Raw genomic sequence first — 15,693 nt, 5'->3', positions numbered from 1 at the left:
AGGCGTTTGCTAGATCCAATGGACCGCAGGGCTATCTCCTTAACGTATAAGAAGTTAATTAATAATCGCGCCGATACAATGCGGAAAATACGAGCCAAGTGGGAAACTGATGTGGACGAAATGGCTGACGTGGACTGGAGGGACGCGCTAGCCTCCCCTCGGGAAGTGGCAATACCAATGCGACTCCGTCTAGTTCAGCTCAAAGTTCTGCACCGTGTGTATTTTGATGCAACCCTGTTGTGTAAATTGGGCAGACGTCCAGACGAGCTCTGCCTGCGAAACTGTCATCAGATAGGTACATTTATACATATTCTGTGGACTTGCCCCCTCATACAGCGCTTTTGGACAGAAGCCACCTGATAGATGGCGAGGTCCGTAGGTAAGCCGGTCGCCCCCTCTCCTCAGCTCTGCCTCCTAAATGTGTGAGAAGATACAGACCTCACCCAAGCAGAGCAGGAGTGGGCGGCGTTGGGTTGGGCCATTGCTAAAAGGAATATTGCCCAGAAGTGGGGGGTGGCCGCCGTGCCGCCGTGCCGCCGCTGCGCGTCTGGGCCAATGATATGGATCTAGCTATGGTGGCAGAGAAAACGGTCTATAAGAGTCGAGGTTGCCCTAAGAAGTGGGACCACAAGTGGGGACACTGGAATAGATATCGGGGGGACATCTGTATCTCTCCTACGGTGGAACTTCGACGGGAGAGACAGGCTATCCTGGATAAGATAGGGGCATGCGCAGTGACCTGAACACTCAAGGCCACCTGGCTTAGACTGAGTGCGACGGGGCCCCCGGGTCCCAAAATGTACAGGGAACCACCTTTGTAATGTTCCAATGCTGGTTTGTTTAAGTACTTGCTGCCCTTGATATTCTACTGGTCGTCTCCAATGCCCGAATATGTATTCCGCCTATGTAGGTGCTAATTAAGTGTCATGACTGCTGAAATGTTGTGGATTTTGATTTCAATAAAAATGTTATTTAAAAAAAAAAAAAGAATGGGGGTGGAGTGGACATTGAGCCAGGATTCGGTGAGGAAAGCGATGTCAATTTCTTCAGCGAGTAGAGCTTCAGCAATGTCTGTGGCGTGTTGTACTGCTGATCTGCAGTTGAGGAGCATGCAAGAGAGAGGACGGGGAGCCTCGATGATGGGAGGAGTAAGGTGGATAGAGGAGTATTGAGCAGGAGGTCTAGGCGAGTGGACATTTTTAGGGATTCTGTTAGTGCCGATAATAACAGGGATGGGGAAAGGGGCTGACTTCTGGCTGAAAGCGAGGTAAGAGTCGTTGATCTCATCAGGTTTCGGTATCGAAAAGGGTTGGCGATCCCGGTTGAGTCGAAGTGCCTGACTCGCTGACGGACTGCAGGGACGAGGGGTGCACTGTGAGGCCAAGAGAGCGGGATTGAGTGGGATGGGAGGAAATCTACCCGGGGAGAGGGAGCACGGCGGCTTGGTCCTGTTGCTAAGATCATGTTGTAAGTATAGGAAATCAGCAGCAAGGGAGTTAATTTTCAGCTCCATTCTTTTCAATTGCTGTCCTATTGAGCTGAAAAAGCTTAAGGGTTTAGGCAGGGGCCGAGAATGACTTGGGTCTTTGAAGGGAGAGTTAACAGGGGTCGGGGATTGGACGGAATCAGTGGGATTAGGAGAGGGGAGAGGTTGGACGCGGGGAGCCAGATTAGTAATGCTCCCATTCAAGGAGTTCAAAGGAGGAGTAGAGGGTCTACTGTCCAAGTGAGGAGAGAGAGAAATTCCAGGTAAGTAGTCAGTGTTCCGGGGAATGTCAATGAGATTAGCGGTGGAGGCAGGTTGTGTATGTGGGTGTGCGACGGTGGAGGGGAAGCTTGAAGTGATACTAGGGGGGAACGAGTTTATGGGATTGGTGACGACGTTGGCCATGGGGATGACACAGGGGTTGTCAGTGAGGTAATCGGTGGAGACTGGTTGTGTCTGTGGATGTGGGACATCGGAGGGGGAGTGTGCAGTGGTAGTAGAGGGGAGAGTGACCACTTGATAGGAGATGACGTTGGACATGGGGAAAGTAAGGGTCGGGGGAAAAGGGTCTGTGTTGGAGGAAGAGGTAGTTTGTGATGGAGGGTTCAGATTATCAGGGGTCGAGCGGAGAGTGCCTGTGGGGATTTCGGTCGCGAGAGGGCAGAGGTTAGAGTCTGAGCTGTCAAGATGTAGATCGGTCTTGTGGTGTTTGTTAATTGTGAGTTTGTTGTTCCTGGTGTGCTCAGTAGATGTAATAGTTGTGGGTGTTTGGCGGCGGAGAGTAATGATAGGGGTAGTGTGATTATAGTGAGTGATGGTGGATGTCCATGAGTTGAAGAGAGGTTCTTCAGGGCAGGGAGATTGGATCAGTTCAACGTTATTAGTAAGGGTGATGGACGGGTTGGGGAGATATGGTTTGACGGCTCAGTTGAGTTAACGAGGAAAGAAGTGTGGGGAAGTGGCAGTCAAAAGTGGTGAGGTGCGGGTCTGAGGCCTGTATGAGAATGGTTCCAGTTCTGTAGATGGAGATGGTGAGTTCCCCTTTGAAGGTCGGGGAGATGGTAGTGGAGATTTTTTCACCATAGGGAATGATTACTGACTTGGCGACTTGAAGGTGAAGAGAGAAGGTGGTTTTCCATGTAGCCAGGCGATTTGTGTAGAAAATGAAGTTCGTTTTCGTGTTGCCGTTGGTCGCTGTGTGGTAGATATCTACAATGAGTGTTTCCGGGTGTTATTTTAGAGTACTATGCTTGAAGTTCTTTTTTGCATTACTAGTCATTTTGTCTGGGTAGTTAATGGATCAGGAGTTGGGTCCGTAGCGCACAAGATTCAAGTTCCGGGTGGAGTAAGGTGGGTGCATGGTTGAACGGTAGAAATTCCGAGATACAATCAGGACTCAGGCCGAAGAAGAAATGCCGAGGCACAGTCCGGAATCAAGCATAAGCAGGGTGGTAATTATCATACAAATATATGCAGTATATACACTAAACTTTAAAGTGCCATATTAACTGCACAGTTAAACATTTATAGCAGTGTATCTCCTAAATCACAAGAGGTCAGGGCCCCACCAACCATGATTTTACAGTATCTGCTGTGCCTTCAGGGGGGTGAGGGTGCAGTGCAGGCCCCAGCCCCTCAAACCTGGGCGAGAACCTCAAGCGAACTCCAGGTCCGCACCTGGACCAAGTCTCGTCGGGCACTCCAGCCAGCCGAGCCCTCACCCATCGGCAGTGCCACCTGGGCCACACTCGAAAACAAAGGCCCAGCCTCACCTTGATCCGCAGTCACTACCATTGATCCAGGGATGCGGCAAAAACTAGCGACCTGCCGGGGCACCTCTCCTGTCCCTTCTAGAAGCGTCCTGACCACTGGCAGTGAGTCCTCATTCAGATAGGTTCCCCCAGCATTGGTCGAATGTTCCGATATCGGCTCGGGGGTCTGATGTACGGGATGCGATGCCAAACAAGGATTTCAGCTTGCTTGAGCTATCCTCCGCCTCGGAGCTCCCTCCTGGAGCTCCTCACCATCTGGCGGCCATGGTGGATGACATTTACTTTCCCGACCTCATGTCACTGCCCCTAACCTTTCACACCGAGACGTCTCACCTGTGCCAAGCTGTAAGGTCTCCACGCGCACTCCAAGGTCGTGAAGGGCACTGCCGGCTTGCCTCCGAAGACCCTGCTGAGAGCACCTGGGGCCACAGCTATCCCGCACCGCAACATCTTTAATCATTGAAGGGTGCTGGAATTGTTCAAATCACAGAGGCACAAGGGCTTCGATGCCTCGTCAGGGGTAGTAAGCGCTACATAAAAATGTAGTTGGTGGGATCGATCTGATGTTATTACAGACTATTGATTATACAGCAAAGCACTCCCACTTTGACCCAAGCGTTAACACTGTAACTTATTATGTACACGCCAAATCCTCAGCATACAGCAAAACAAGCAGTGGTGGGCTCCCCCTCGTCAGCATGGGGCCGCCAGTCCAGTGGGTCAAAGAGCACAGGGGTCACCCGGTAATTTCTCACCGACCATCCGGGTACTTCACCCACTTGTCCCCAAGTCCAGTCCACAGCGGCAGTGCAGTTCCCAGCTAGCTTGCCCCACCCTGCACGTAGAGCACCAGCAGGGGGCAAGGTCGTATGTGGGGGCACTTCTATGCGTTCCGCTCTGGGGGGGTCTCGGCTACTTTCACTTCTGTGAACCCACCAGTTGTGCCCCTCTATGGCACCCCTGATGCCAGGATCCACTACAGGCACACAAAGTTCTCTCCACAGCCCACCCGCGGGGGCTCACGGTTCAGGCCTCCCCGGCATATCTGCAGCCTTCAAATTCAGGTCCCCGAGCTATGAATCGCCACCAGCTGAACCAGTATTGCACCCAGATACCTTTGTGTAGCCGCAAAGCAGTCCCGTATAGGTCCCCTGCTGCCACTGAGGGAGATTAAGGGGGGGCTTTTCACTCAGTGCCACCATGCGATCTGCAGCCCTGCGCGTACAGTCGTGAGTCCAGCTCGTCTTACGGGAATGCTATGTGGCCTGGGCGCAGCAGGGTCTATCCTCGTGTTCCTGTGCTTCCGTTTCAAGAAGGCTTCCACCCTTCCCCAGGAGCCTGATAGCATGGCAGGAGCTCAGTCCGGATGTATGATGTTACAACGCGAGTGTTTACAACGCGTGCCGTTACATCGCATTCGTTACAACGAACTGATGTAACCACGCTATGCCATTACAACGCAAGTCTTTACCTCGACTTGCACTAGATGGCGTGCTAACATTAGAAAAGTGTAATTTACTATTCCAACTCCAGTCCACTTAGCAGTAGGGAAGGTGTTGGGATAGTAAACTACACTATTTGTAATGTTAGCACGCCATCTAGCGCAAGTCGATGTAAAGACTTGCGTTGTAATGGCATAGCGTGGTTACATCGCGTTCGTTGTAACGAATGCGATGTAACGGCACGCGTTGTACTAACCGCGTTGTAAAGGTTGTTCCCCGCTCAGTCCACGTACTGTACTCTCCGGTGAGGGAAAGGGTAGCGCCCCCTCAGTGGAATGTGTTCCCATTGAGTCTGTTGCCGGGGGTTCTCTGGTGGTAAAAAAACAATGGTTCAGGTGTGGCCAAAAGCTCCACTAATAAAGTGATCCTAAGGAGAGCACTTATGGTTAGAGAGTTGAAGATTAATTATTTTAAAGGAGCAAAAAAATTAATAATGTACATAGGGACATAAGTCAGTTCATGTGAAACATTTATTTCCACAACAATAGAATTCAGGTGCTCACACAATAAGTGAAAGAGGCATGACGTGCAGAGTGATGGTGAAGTTTAAAATAACGGCATTGCATTGACAACAATAGTGTAAAACTCCTCAAGCAACTTTATAGAATAGGAAGAGTATTGTTGTAAAGGGTCAACGGCGTTTCTATCTCAACTGTTCGAGATCATCATCAGGACATATAACGGGTGAGCAAGCTGAATTGATGCAATTATTCGTAGCGCAAGGAAGAGCAATTGAGGACTTCAGAAAACAGCTGAGGGTAGACGAGTTCACCCAGATTAATTCGCTGAAGGTACGAGCGTGAGAATATCACATGTGTGTGAACTTGAAAGGCAGGGTCAGCTGTATAAGTTGCGCTTAACGATTTGCTGCCAATAAGTTTAGTTAAAGTCACTCCCAGTTCATATTTGGAAAGTCTTGGGAGAGGAGCTCAGCGCGTCATGCTGCTTGGGCTGTTCACGTTTAGTGAGGGGGTTCTCTGGCAGTTCGGTCTCTTTATTCTGCAGTTGGTCATATCTAGTATGCCTGTGTTCCCTGTCTCTTCTCCTTCGTGGCCTCCATGTCTCAGCAGTTCACTGTTACATATTGCGCTTCGTGGGAGCCTGCGAGTGCTAGGTATTACGTTGCATTTACTGTGCCTCGAAACCTATTTGGAGGCCAGATCTTTCCACATAGTGCACCTGGCTGGCGCCTGGTTGTGACAGTGCAGAGCGCCTCACGGGGACTCCGGACTGGCTGCAAGTTTCCTAGCTGGGCCGCGGGCATTAAGGGACCTTGGCTTGGGGCAGCGCTGGGAAGTTGGGAGCTTCGGGAGACATTCGGGGCATGAAGCAGATCGGACTGGGCGCTCCCGCCCTCCAGTGCCGGGTGCTGTGGTGCTGCTGCACGGGCTGTTATTCACTTACTACACTATCACACAAAAGGGAGGATGACATTGGGAAGGATCTCCATGGTAAAGAGTGAACACAGGCACTAGAACACCCCTCACACGTCTCACATGACTCCTGCTTCAAAAACATTCAGTTCTTAATACTACACTGTGCTTATCTTTCTCCTGGACAACTTAACTGCTATTATCCGCCGACAGCCCTTTTGGTGCCGGCCTGGCATGAGGTGCTGCGCAAATGGGGTCAAGCAGAGGAAAACTCCCTTCGCAGCGAAGCGGTAAGGCATTTCCGCCAATGTTCCATGGCTACAGAATTCGCCATGTTATACACCCAATCCCTCCAATTAGACTAACAAGATGGATCCCCACTCACCATGCAAAGTATGTTCTAACACCCAAAATGCGATAGACACTCAGGATACTACATGTCCATTCATTGCACTACACCATCATCCACCTGCAACTCTCACCTTTGCCTTGAAGTAGGAGGGGTGCCTGGAGAGGCTACGCATTGCCTTCCCTACCTTCCCACCACCCTTTCATCTGACTTATCTGCTCTTGTTCAATTATGGCATAAACATATCTTTACCAACAATTCCCATTCTTGCTACCCCCCCGTTGGTGTTCATACGACGGAATATATGTAGTACCATCCTGTCTCTTTCATTGACTTCCAGTCTCATTCCCCTCCCAATAGATCAGCTATCGATTGCTCTAGACTGTATTTGTATTTTTGATTATACTGCTTTATTCCTTTCTAATGCTATGTTTTATTCCTGTTTTGAATCATCACAAAAGCCTGTTCTGCTATATCTGTTGATTGAGATGAAAAACCCCAATAAAAAGATTCCTTTAAAAATAAAAAAATGATTTCTCCAAATGTAACACTTAAAAAAGGGCCCAAAGTTCTCCATACCGCAGAACAAGTAATTTGCACTCTGGATGTTTCAGTCCGTCACACAGATCTCTCACTCCAGAATCCCCCAGTTCATTCCTGCTCAGGTCAAGCTTTGTGAGGGATGGGTTTGTTCTGAGAACAGAGGCGAGGTCTTCGCAGCATGAAGCAGTGAGAGAGCAGCTCTCCATCCTGCCAAAGAAAGAGATAAGGGTATAAAGCAGAGCACAAGGAGGGATGTCACAACTTTGGATTATCTTTAGCTCTTTCACATCAGTGAGCTCACATAAAGCTCAAGCCATGTATAGCAATAGTTCTCTCTCCCATCTTCATCTTTTAAAAGCCATTTGAATTTATATGAGATTCTCCAACAGTGACCTGGTGTTCCAGCGCATGTAGTATTAGAAGAGCACAGTAATGGACACTGCACACATTCAAGCTCTTTACAGGTCAATCTCTGAGCTCGATATTAATTTGTAACCATAACTAGACCAAATGCACCACCGGGGCTGAATGGCTCGTTATTGAGCGGTCAAGGACTGAATGCTGTATCTCCACATTGTAGCGTACAACCAGCCTAGGTACCCGCTTTTAAGCACGCCACACAGAGAGAGTAGTTTTACACGTCTATATTCTACTGTGTGATAGTCAGAACTCAACATTCTAGGCTGACCTTCAGCTCATCTCTCTAACACATGCGTCACAGGCCTACGGTGTATGGTGGGAACCAAAAGAGTTCCAGTGTTTCTTTATTTACAAGACACTACACACATTACCAAAAGACATCCATTAAAATCTGAATCTAAGCCTTCAGCTAAAACATGAATGATTTCTCAAAATGTAACACTTAAACAAAAATATACAAAAGGACCGAAAGTTCTCTATACCGCAGAACGAGTAATTTGCACTCTGGATGTTTCAGTACTTCACACAGCGCTCTGACTCCTGAGTCCCCCAGTTCATTCCTGCTCAGGTCAAGCTCCGTGAGGGATGTGTTTGTTTTGAGAACAGAGGCGAGGTCTTCGCAGCATGAAGCAGTGAGAGAGCAGCTCTTCATCCTGCCAGAGGAAGAGATAAAGAGATGAGACAGATCACAAAAAGGGATGTTACAGCTTTAGATTATCTTTATCTCTTTCCCATCAGTGAGCTCACCTACAGCTCAAGTCACCTTTAAATGCCCTGTCAGAGGGGACTTATATTAGGGCCTCCACTGGTGACCTGGTGCTCCGGCACAAGCAGTATTAGACTATGTGAGGAAATGGGGTGCATTATATGGTGTGGTTCTGAGACCTCACCATGTAATACACTTACCAGCACCGTCAGGACCAGTAGGATTTAGTTTGTTGAATCTCACCTGGTTAGCTGTGTCTCTGAGCAGCAAGGCTTACAGATAGAGACAAGTGTAAAACATTTAAACAGCACAAAATCAATTGAGGAAGAAATAACTGAGACACTCTAGAAGCCTGACACCAATTTATATAAAATAATAAAGCAGGTTTTTATATATTTTTAGACACCACAATAAAAAAGATCAACCTGATATAGATTTACAAGGTAATTTAAATCAAAGCATTTCATTCAACCTCAAACAAACCTAGGCAAATTCAACGGATTTGGCACTTAGAAGCTTTTTCACCAAGAAGTTGTGCAAATTGTAATTCGTGCAGCACTTGGGGCGGCAAACTACGGAACGGAGCCAGTCAGGGAGTCCAGCAAGGCCATCAGAAACTGTTACCTCTAAAGGAAAAGCAATCTCCAGCCAGTTCTAGGCACTTTGTCCTCAGTCCAATGGATTATTATGGAGTGGCCATGATGCTAACATGTGTATTTGTAAAGTGCACATTCACACCAACGAGGTCTCTTGGTGCTGAATAAGAGATGTTTATTGTTACCCAACGGTACTCATTTTAACAACTTCAGATGGATGAAAGGCTGAGTGGACCTGTGACCATGAGGTCAAACACAGGCCCCTGCAGGGGATGCATTAGTCCACTGAGCCACCAGACCCGGCTATCCGATGCTAAGGATACAAGATGCATAAGGATGCTGTGGATGTGACGCTGTCGACAGGGCCCTTCGTGCAGGTACATTTCGGTCCAAGGCGGGTGTAACAGGGGGCCACAGGGTTTGACTCGACATCCCACGAGGTCCTCTCCAGTCTGGCCAAAGTCCTGTTGTCACTGGACTACCAGTCATCTGGTGTCACAGTCACAGCCAAATCATTCTCTGGGCTGTAGTTTGCCTCCTGTGCAACCAAGCTGCACTCTCATGACTCTACCCATTCCAGGAGACTTGGATGCAACTTCTGAATGTCGGTCCTGGTACCTGGTGCTGTACTGCGGCAAGGATTGGTGATCCAGATAGCTGGGCCACCACTTGCCCTTAGCATACTTTTTCAGCTGTTGTGGCCCTATGCTGTGAACAAGAGATCAGCCAACTGACCCTTGGAGTCTCTTACTTTGGATGGGTTCTAGAAAATACTTCTCCACCAGCAGGACACAGCAGACACAGTCCCTTCTTCTTTGCTGGCCACCAGGTGCAGTAGGTGCAGGCTGTGTCAATGGAGATTCTCTGCACCCCGTAATTGATGCAGCAGGGGGGTCCTTCAACCAGTCCAGATCTAAATTTGGGGTGCTGAGGTGCCCTCCTAATGCTCAGAAAATGCACTTGGGATTGTATGTAGTTGGTAACCAATGGGCTACCAAGGACCCTCCCTCCTGATGACCACTTCCTGCAAACTGTGGCTTCTGGGTATTCCAGGATGCACCATTCGGCCCATTTCTAACATGGCAGAATCCCTCTCTTGGCGTGTGGCTACCAAGGGGGCTACATTGCCCTGGAAAACCAGTTTGGCAACTGACTTTCCCTCTCCTGCCCATAATGCCAGCCGGTATACCTAGGCCATAGAGCAGCCCCTCTCCCAAGTGTTTCCCATTTGCCATTCAAAGGTAGCTCCCCCTTTGAAGCTCGCCTTCTGGGACAGCAACCTCGGGTGGCTTCCTGCATGAGAAAGGTAACACCTCCTTCCAGTACAGGCCCCTATTTTATCCTTTCCTGAGAGTTGTTCACATGTCTCTCCTGGAGGTCTCAGGGAAAAGACACCATGTGCAACTGTTGAGGGCACGAGGGACTAAAAGCACCAAAGTAGCAACTTTGAGGTTTACGTAATGAGTTGTTTGACACCACGGAGTACTAATTTTGGTCGCACAGTTCCATAGTTAGCACAGCTGAGGGGACAGCATGTAGGTCTGTGTTTGCCATTTGGGCAACCAAGGATTCTACAGTAAAAACAACAGTTTCACATTTTTACAGCAATAGCATGTAAAATACATGTTCTGCCCATGCAATATGCACACTACCTTAAGGCTCAGCAGGCCTGCCATGGGGGTGACTTACACATAGGGCTGTGGGAGCACTGGCTTTGCTATTGCTTTTGCTTTTAAATGTCAAAGTTGGGCTAGCAGTTTAAAAGTACTCTTCCAGGCTTTGTTGATTAAATGATGGACTTATTTTACCTGTGACCCACAGTGGGTGGCACAAGCAGGGCAGTAATAAAAGGCATTATTAGTATTCAGTTAATTAAAGTATGTTTATAAACCTGCAAAAGATAACAGGCTGTGATGGCTCAGCTAGGGATTCAAATTCCTGAAAGGTGTTGGAAAACTTGAAGTGGCTCAAGAAAGGTCAAGGCCTAAGTTATTGACTGCTCAAATATATGATTGATTGGATAAACAACTGGAATAGACTCTGTCCTACTGAATGTTGCATTGATGTAATTTTATATCTGTTTCCCTATATCCATCACCCCCATCTTTTGATTCTCCCTGTGGTTAGCTCACTCAGCGTCCTCATTCTTTCTTTCTCTTATGTTCACCATCGCCCAAGAGATTCTGCAATTCTCTGTCACTTTTTTCTCTCTTACTTCACTTGCCCTGTTTGGCTTCCCCTCATGCTAACTGTCCCACCACAGCCCCCAGTGGGTGGCTTTAGGTCCTGTTCTGCTTTGAGAACAAAGAATGTAGAGATCCTCATGGCCGGAGACATTCAATGACACTGGAGGCAAAGGAGTTAATGTATTCGCATGACGTTGGCGACAATGGTTGGCCCTTATCTTCAGGGGATGGCCAAAGTATCTGATGACCAAATGTTTTGTAGCTCAATTTTCTATGGAGTTTGGGCTTTGCTGCTACACAGAAGCAAGGTGTGGAAGGCATGCTGAATGAAGGAGAGAACTACGAGACAAGACTGTGTGCAGGACAGATGTCTTTAGCATCACATCATGTATGCACCAATCAGGAAATATATACAATCAACGGAAACACTGTGCATTGTACATTCCATTGGGCATTGACCATTGCCAAGCAGTGTCCTCGTGCTTTTTTGTAATGCAGGAAGAAATCACAAAAAATATGTGTTAGTGACTGTCCACGGCAAGGTGGTGGAGTGATGGGTGCTTCTCTTTTTGTTGTTTATTTATGCTTTTCAAATACAAACAAGCATTTGCAATGCAATAGGTCTCGCATTTACTAGAGTTTGAGCTATTGGCATTGTAGATTACAATGCCTTTTATGAATGTGTTGGTTTTTTAAACAAATAAATAAAAGGCATTGTCATTTCCAATGCCAATAGCATAAACTCTCGCAAATGCGAGACCTATTGCATTGTAAATGCTTGTTTTTGTTGGACTTGTATATAGCGCAAACTCGACCATAAAGTATCAGAGCGCTTTACATGAGCATAAATTGCATTACGGATGGACACATTCATTTTGTTAGGTAAAGGGGATATTAAGTGATTTGCCCAGAATAACAGGGTGCTTGAGCTGACGCCGAGACTCGAACCTGGTTGGTTCTCCAACTTCAAACTCGGCAGCTCTAGCCACATCCTCTCCTTGACCTACAATGTAATTTTACCATTGCTAGCGACAATTATTAAGCTCAGAGTCTACAGTAGTCCTCTCTGTGCTACCCCCTAAGAGGGAAGCAGGGATGACAGGGAAGCAGAGGAGACAGAGAAGGAGAGACAGGGCAGCAGAGAAGAGACAGAGAAGCAGAGGCGAGACAGGGAAGCAGAGGAGACGGAGAGGCAGAGGACACAGAAACTGAGGAGGCAGGAAAGCAGAAGAGAGACAGGAAAGCAGAGGAGAAACATGGAAGCACATGCGAGACAGGGAAGCAGAGGAGACAGGAGCAGAGGAGAGACAGGACAGCAGAAGAGAGACAGGGAAGCAGAGGAGACAGAGAAGCAGAGGAGAGACAGGGAATGAGAGGAGAGACGGAAGCAGAGGAGAAACATGGTAGCACATGCGAGACAGGGAAGCAGAGGAGACAGAAGCAGAGGAGAGACAGGGCAGCAGAGGAGAGAAGGAAGCAGAGGAGACAGAGAAGCAGAGGAGACAGGGAAGCAGAGGGGACAGGGAAGCAGAGGAGACACAGGAAACAGAGGAGACAGAGAAGCAGAAGAGACAGGGAAGCAGGGATGACATGGAAGCAGATGAGACAGAGAAGGAGAAACAGGGCAGCAGAGGAGAGACAGAGAAGCAGAGGAGAGACAGGGAAGCAGAGGAGACAGAGAAGCAGAGGAGGCAGGAAAGCAGAGGAGAGACAGGAAAACAGAGGAGAAACATGGAAGCACATGAGAGACAGGGAAGCAGAGGAGACAGAGAAGCAGAGGAGAGACAAGAAAGCAGAGGAGAGACAGGGAAGCAGGGGAGAGACAGGGACATAGAGGAGTGAGAGGGAAGCAGAGGAAACAGAGAGGCAGAGGAGACAGGGAAGCAGAGGAAACAGGGAAGCAGAGGAGACACAGGAAACAGGGGAGAGACAGGGAAGCAGGGGAGAGACAGGGACATAGAGGAGTGACAGGGAAGCAGAGGAAACAGAGAGGCAGAGGAGACAGGGAAGCAGGGATGAAAGGGAAGCAGAGGAGACAGAAAAGGAGAGACATGGCAGCAGAGGAGAGACAGAGAAGCAGAGGAGAGACAGGGAAGCAGAGGAGACAGGGAAGCAGAGGAGACAGAGAAGCAGAGGAGACAGAGAAGCAGAGGACAGAGAAGTTGAGGAGGCAGGAAAGCACAGGAGAGACAGGAAAGCAGAGGAGAAACGTGGAAGCACATGAGCGACAGGGAAGCAGAGGAGACAGAGAAGCAGAGGAGAGACAAGAAAGCAGAGGAGAGACAGGGAAGCAAGGGAGAGACAGGGACATAGAGGAGTGACAGGGAAGCAGAGGAAACAGAGAGGCAGAGGAGACAGGGAAGCAGGGATGAAAGGGAAGCAGAGGAGACAGAAAAGGAGAGACATGGCAGCAGAGGAGAGACAGAGAAGCATAGGAGAGACAGGGAAGCAGAGGAGACAGGGAAGCAGAGGAGACAGAGAAGCAGAGGAGACAGAGAAGCAGAGGACAGAGAAGTTGAGGAGGCAGGAAAGCACAGGAGAGACAGGAAAGCAGAGGACAAACATGGAAGCACATGAGAGACAGGGAAGCAGAGGAGACAGGAGCAGAGGAGAGACAGGGAAGCAGAGGAGAGACAGGGAAGCAGAGGAGACAGAGAAGCAGAGGAGGGACAGGGAATGAGAGGAGAGACGGAAGTAGAGGAGAGACAGGGAAGTAGAGGAGAGACGGAAGCAGAGGAGACAGAGAAGCAGAGGAGACAGGGAAGCAGAGGAGACAGGGAAGCAGAGGAGACACAGGAAACAGAGGAGACATAGAAGCAGAAGAGACAGGGAAGCAGGGATGACATGGAAGCAGATGAGACAGAGAAGGAGAGACAGGGAAGCAGAGGAGAGACAGGGAAGCAGAGGAGAGACAGAGAAGCAGAGGAGACAGAGAAGCAGAGGAGAGATAGGGAATGAGAGGAGAGACGGAAGTAGAGGAGAGACAGGGAAGCAGAGGAGAGACGGAAGCAGAGGAGACAGAGAAGCAGAGGAGACAGGGAAGCAGAGGAGACAGGGAAGCAGAGAAGACACAGGAAACAGAGGAGACATAGAAGCAGAAGAGACAGGGAAGCAGGGATGACATGGAAGCAGATGAGACAGAGAAGGAGAAACAGGGCAGCAGAGGAGAGACAGGGAAGCAGAAGAGAGACAGGGAAGCAGAGGAGACAGAGAAGCAGAGGAGACAGAGAAGCTGAGGAGGCAGGAAAGCAGAAGAGAGACAGGAAAGCAGAGGAGAAACATGGAAGCACAGGAGCGACATGGCAGCAGAGGAGAGACAGAGAAGCAGAGGAGAGACAGGGAAGCAGAGGAGACAGGGAAGCAGAGGAGACAGAGAAGCAGAGGAGACAGAGAAGCAGAGGACAGAGAAGTTGAGGAGGCAGGAAAGCACAGGAGAGACAGGAAAGCAGAGGAGAAACATGGAAGCACATGAGAGACAGGGAAGCAGAGGAGACAGAGAAGCAGAGGAGAGACAAGAAAGCAGAGGAGAGACAGGGAAGCAGGGAAGAGACAGGGACATAGAGGAGTGACAGGGAAGCAGAGGAAACAGAGAGGCAGAGGAGACAGGGAAGCAGGGATGAAAGGGAAGCATAGGAGACAGAAAAGGAGAGACATGGCAGCAGAGGAGAGACAGAGAAGCATAGGAGAGACAGGGAAGCAGAGGAGACAGGGAAGCAGAGGAGACAGAGAAGCAGAGGAGACAGAGAAGCAGAGGACAGAGAAGTTGAGGAGGCAGGAAAGCACAGGAGAGACAGGAAAGCAGAGGAGAAACATGGAAGCACATGAGAGACAGGGAAGCAGAGGAGACAGGAGCAGAGGAGAGACAGGGAAGCAGAGGAGAGACAGGGAAGCAGAGGAGAGATAGGGAAGCAGAGGAGAGACAGGGAAGCAGAGGAGACAGAGAAGCAGAGGAGGGACAGGGAATGAGAGGAGAGACGGAAGTAGAGGAGAGACAGGGAAGTAGAGGAGAGACGGAAGCAGAGGAGACAGAGAAGCAGAGGAGACAGGGAAGCAGAGGAGACAGGGAAGCAGAGGAGACACAGGAAACAGAGGAGACATAGAAGCAGAAGAGACAAGGAAGCAGGGATGACATGGAAGCAGATGAGACAGAGAAGGAGAGACAGGGAAGCAGAGGAGAGACAGGGAAGCAGAGGAGAGACAGGGAAGCAGAGGAGACAGAGAAGCAGAGGAGAGATAGGGAATGAGAGGAGAGACAGAAGTAGAGGAGAGACAGGGAAGCAGAGGAGAGACGGAAGCAGAGGAGACAGAGAAGCAGAGGAGACAGGGAAGCAGAGGAGACAGGGAAGCAGAGAAGACACAGGAAATAGAGGAGACATAGAAGCAGAAGAGACAGGGAAGCAGGGATGCCATGGAAGCAGATGAGACAGAGAAGGAGAAACAGGGCAGCAGAGGAGAGACAGGGAAGCAGAGGAGAGACAGGGAAGCAGAGGAGACAGAGAAGCAGAGGAGACAGAGAAGCAGAGGAGACAGAGAAGCTGAGGAGGCAGGAAAGCAGAAGAGAGACAGGAAAGCAGAGGAGAAACATGGAAGCACATGAGAGACAGGGAAGTAGAGGAGACAGAGAAGCAGAGGAGAGACAGGGAAGCAGAGGAGAGAGAGGGAAGCAGAGGAGAGACAGGGACGTAGAGGAGAGACACTCACTGTCTATATAATTCAAACAAATCTAGTACTGTCACCTGCGAAACGTACAAAATCATGTA

The 15,693-nt window shown here is 49.2% G+C and overlaps 1 protein-coding gene across 2 annotated transcripts in view; it reads right to left on the bottom strand.

The window, feature by feature from the left end:
• Nucleotides 1-15,693, bottom strand: part of LOC146799914 (NACHT, LRR and PYD domains-containing protein 12-like) — a 1,343,351-nt gene that overhangs the window by 713,548 nt on the left and 614,110 nt on the right. For both annotated transcript variants that reach the window (XM_085620847.1, XM_085620846.1), the window contains 2 exons: nt 7,928-8,098; nt 7,062-7,232 (listed from right to left, as the gene is read on the bottom strand). In XM_085620847.1, coding sequence (XP_085476973.1) covers nt 7,062-7,232; nt 7,928-8,098 — 342 coding nt within the window. The remainder of the gene's footprint in view (nt 1-7,061; nt 7,233-7,927; nt 8,099-15,693) is intronic.

Source organism: Triturus cristatus, chromosome 8 (genome assembly GCF_964204655.1).
Source record: "Triturus cristatus chromosome 8, aTriCri1.1, whole genome shotgun sequence".
NCBI lineage: Eukaryota > Metazoa > Chordata > Amphibia > Caudata > Salamandridae > Triturus > Triturus cristatus.
This window is presented reverse-complemented; position numbering and strand designations above follow the sequence as displayed.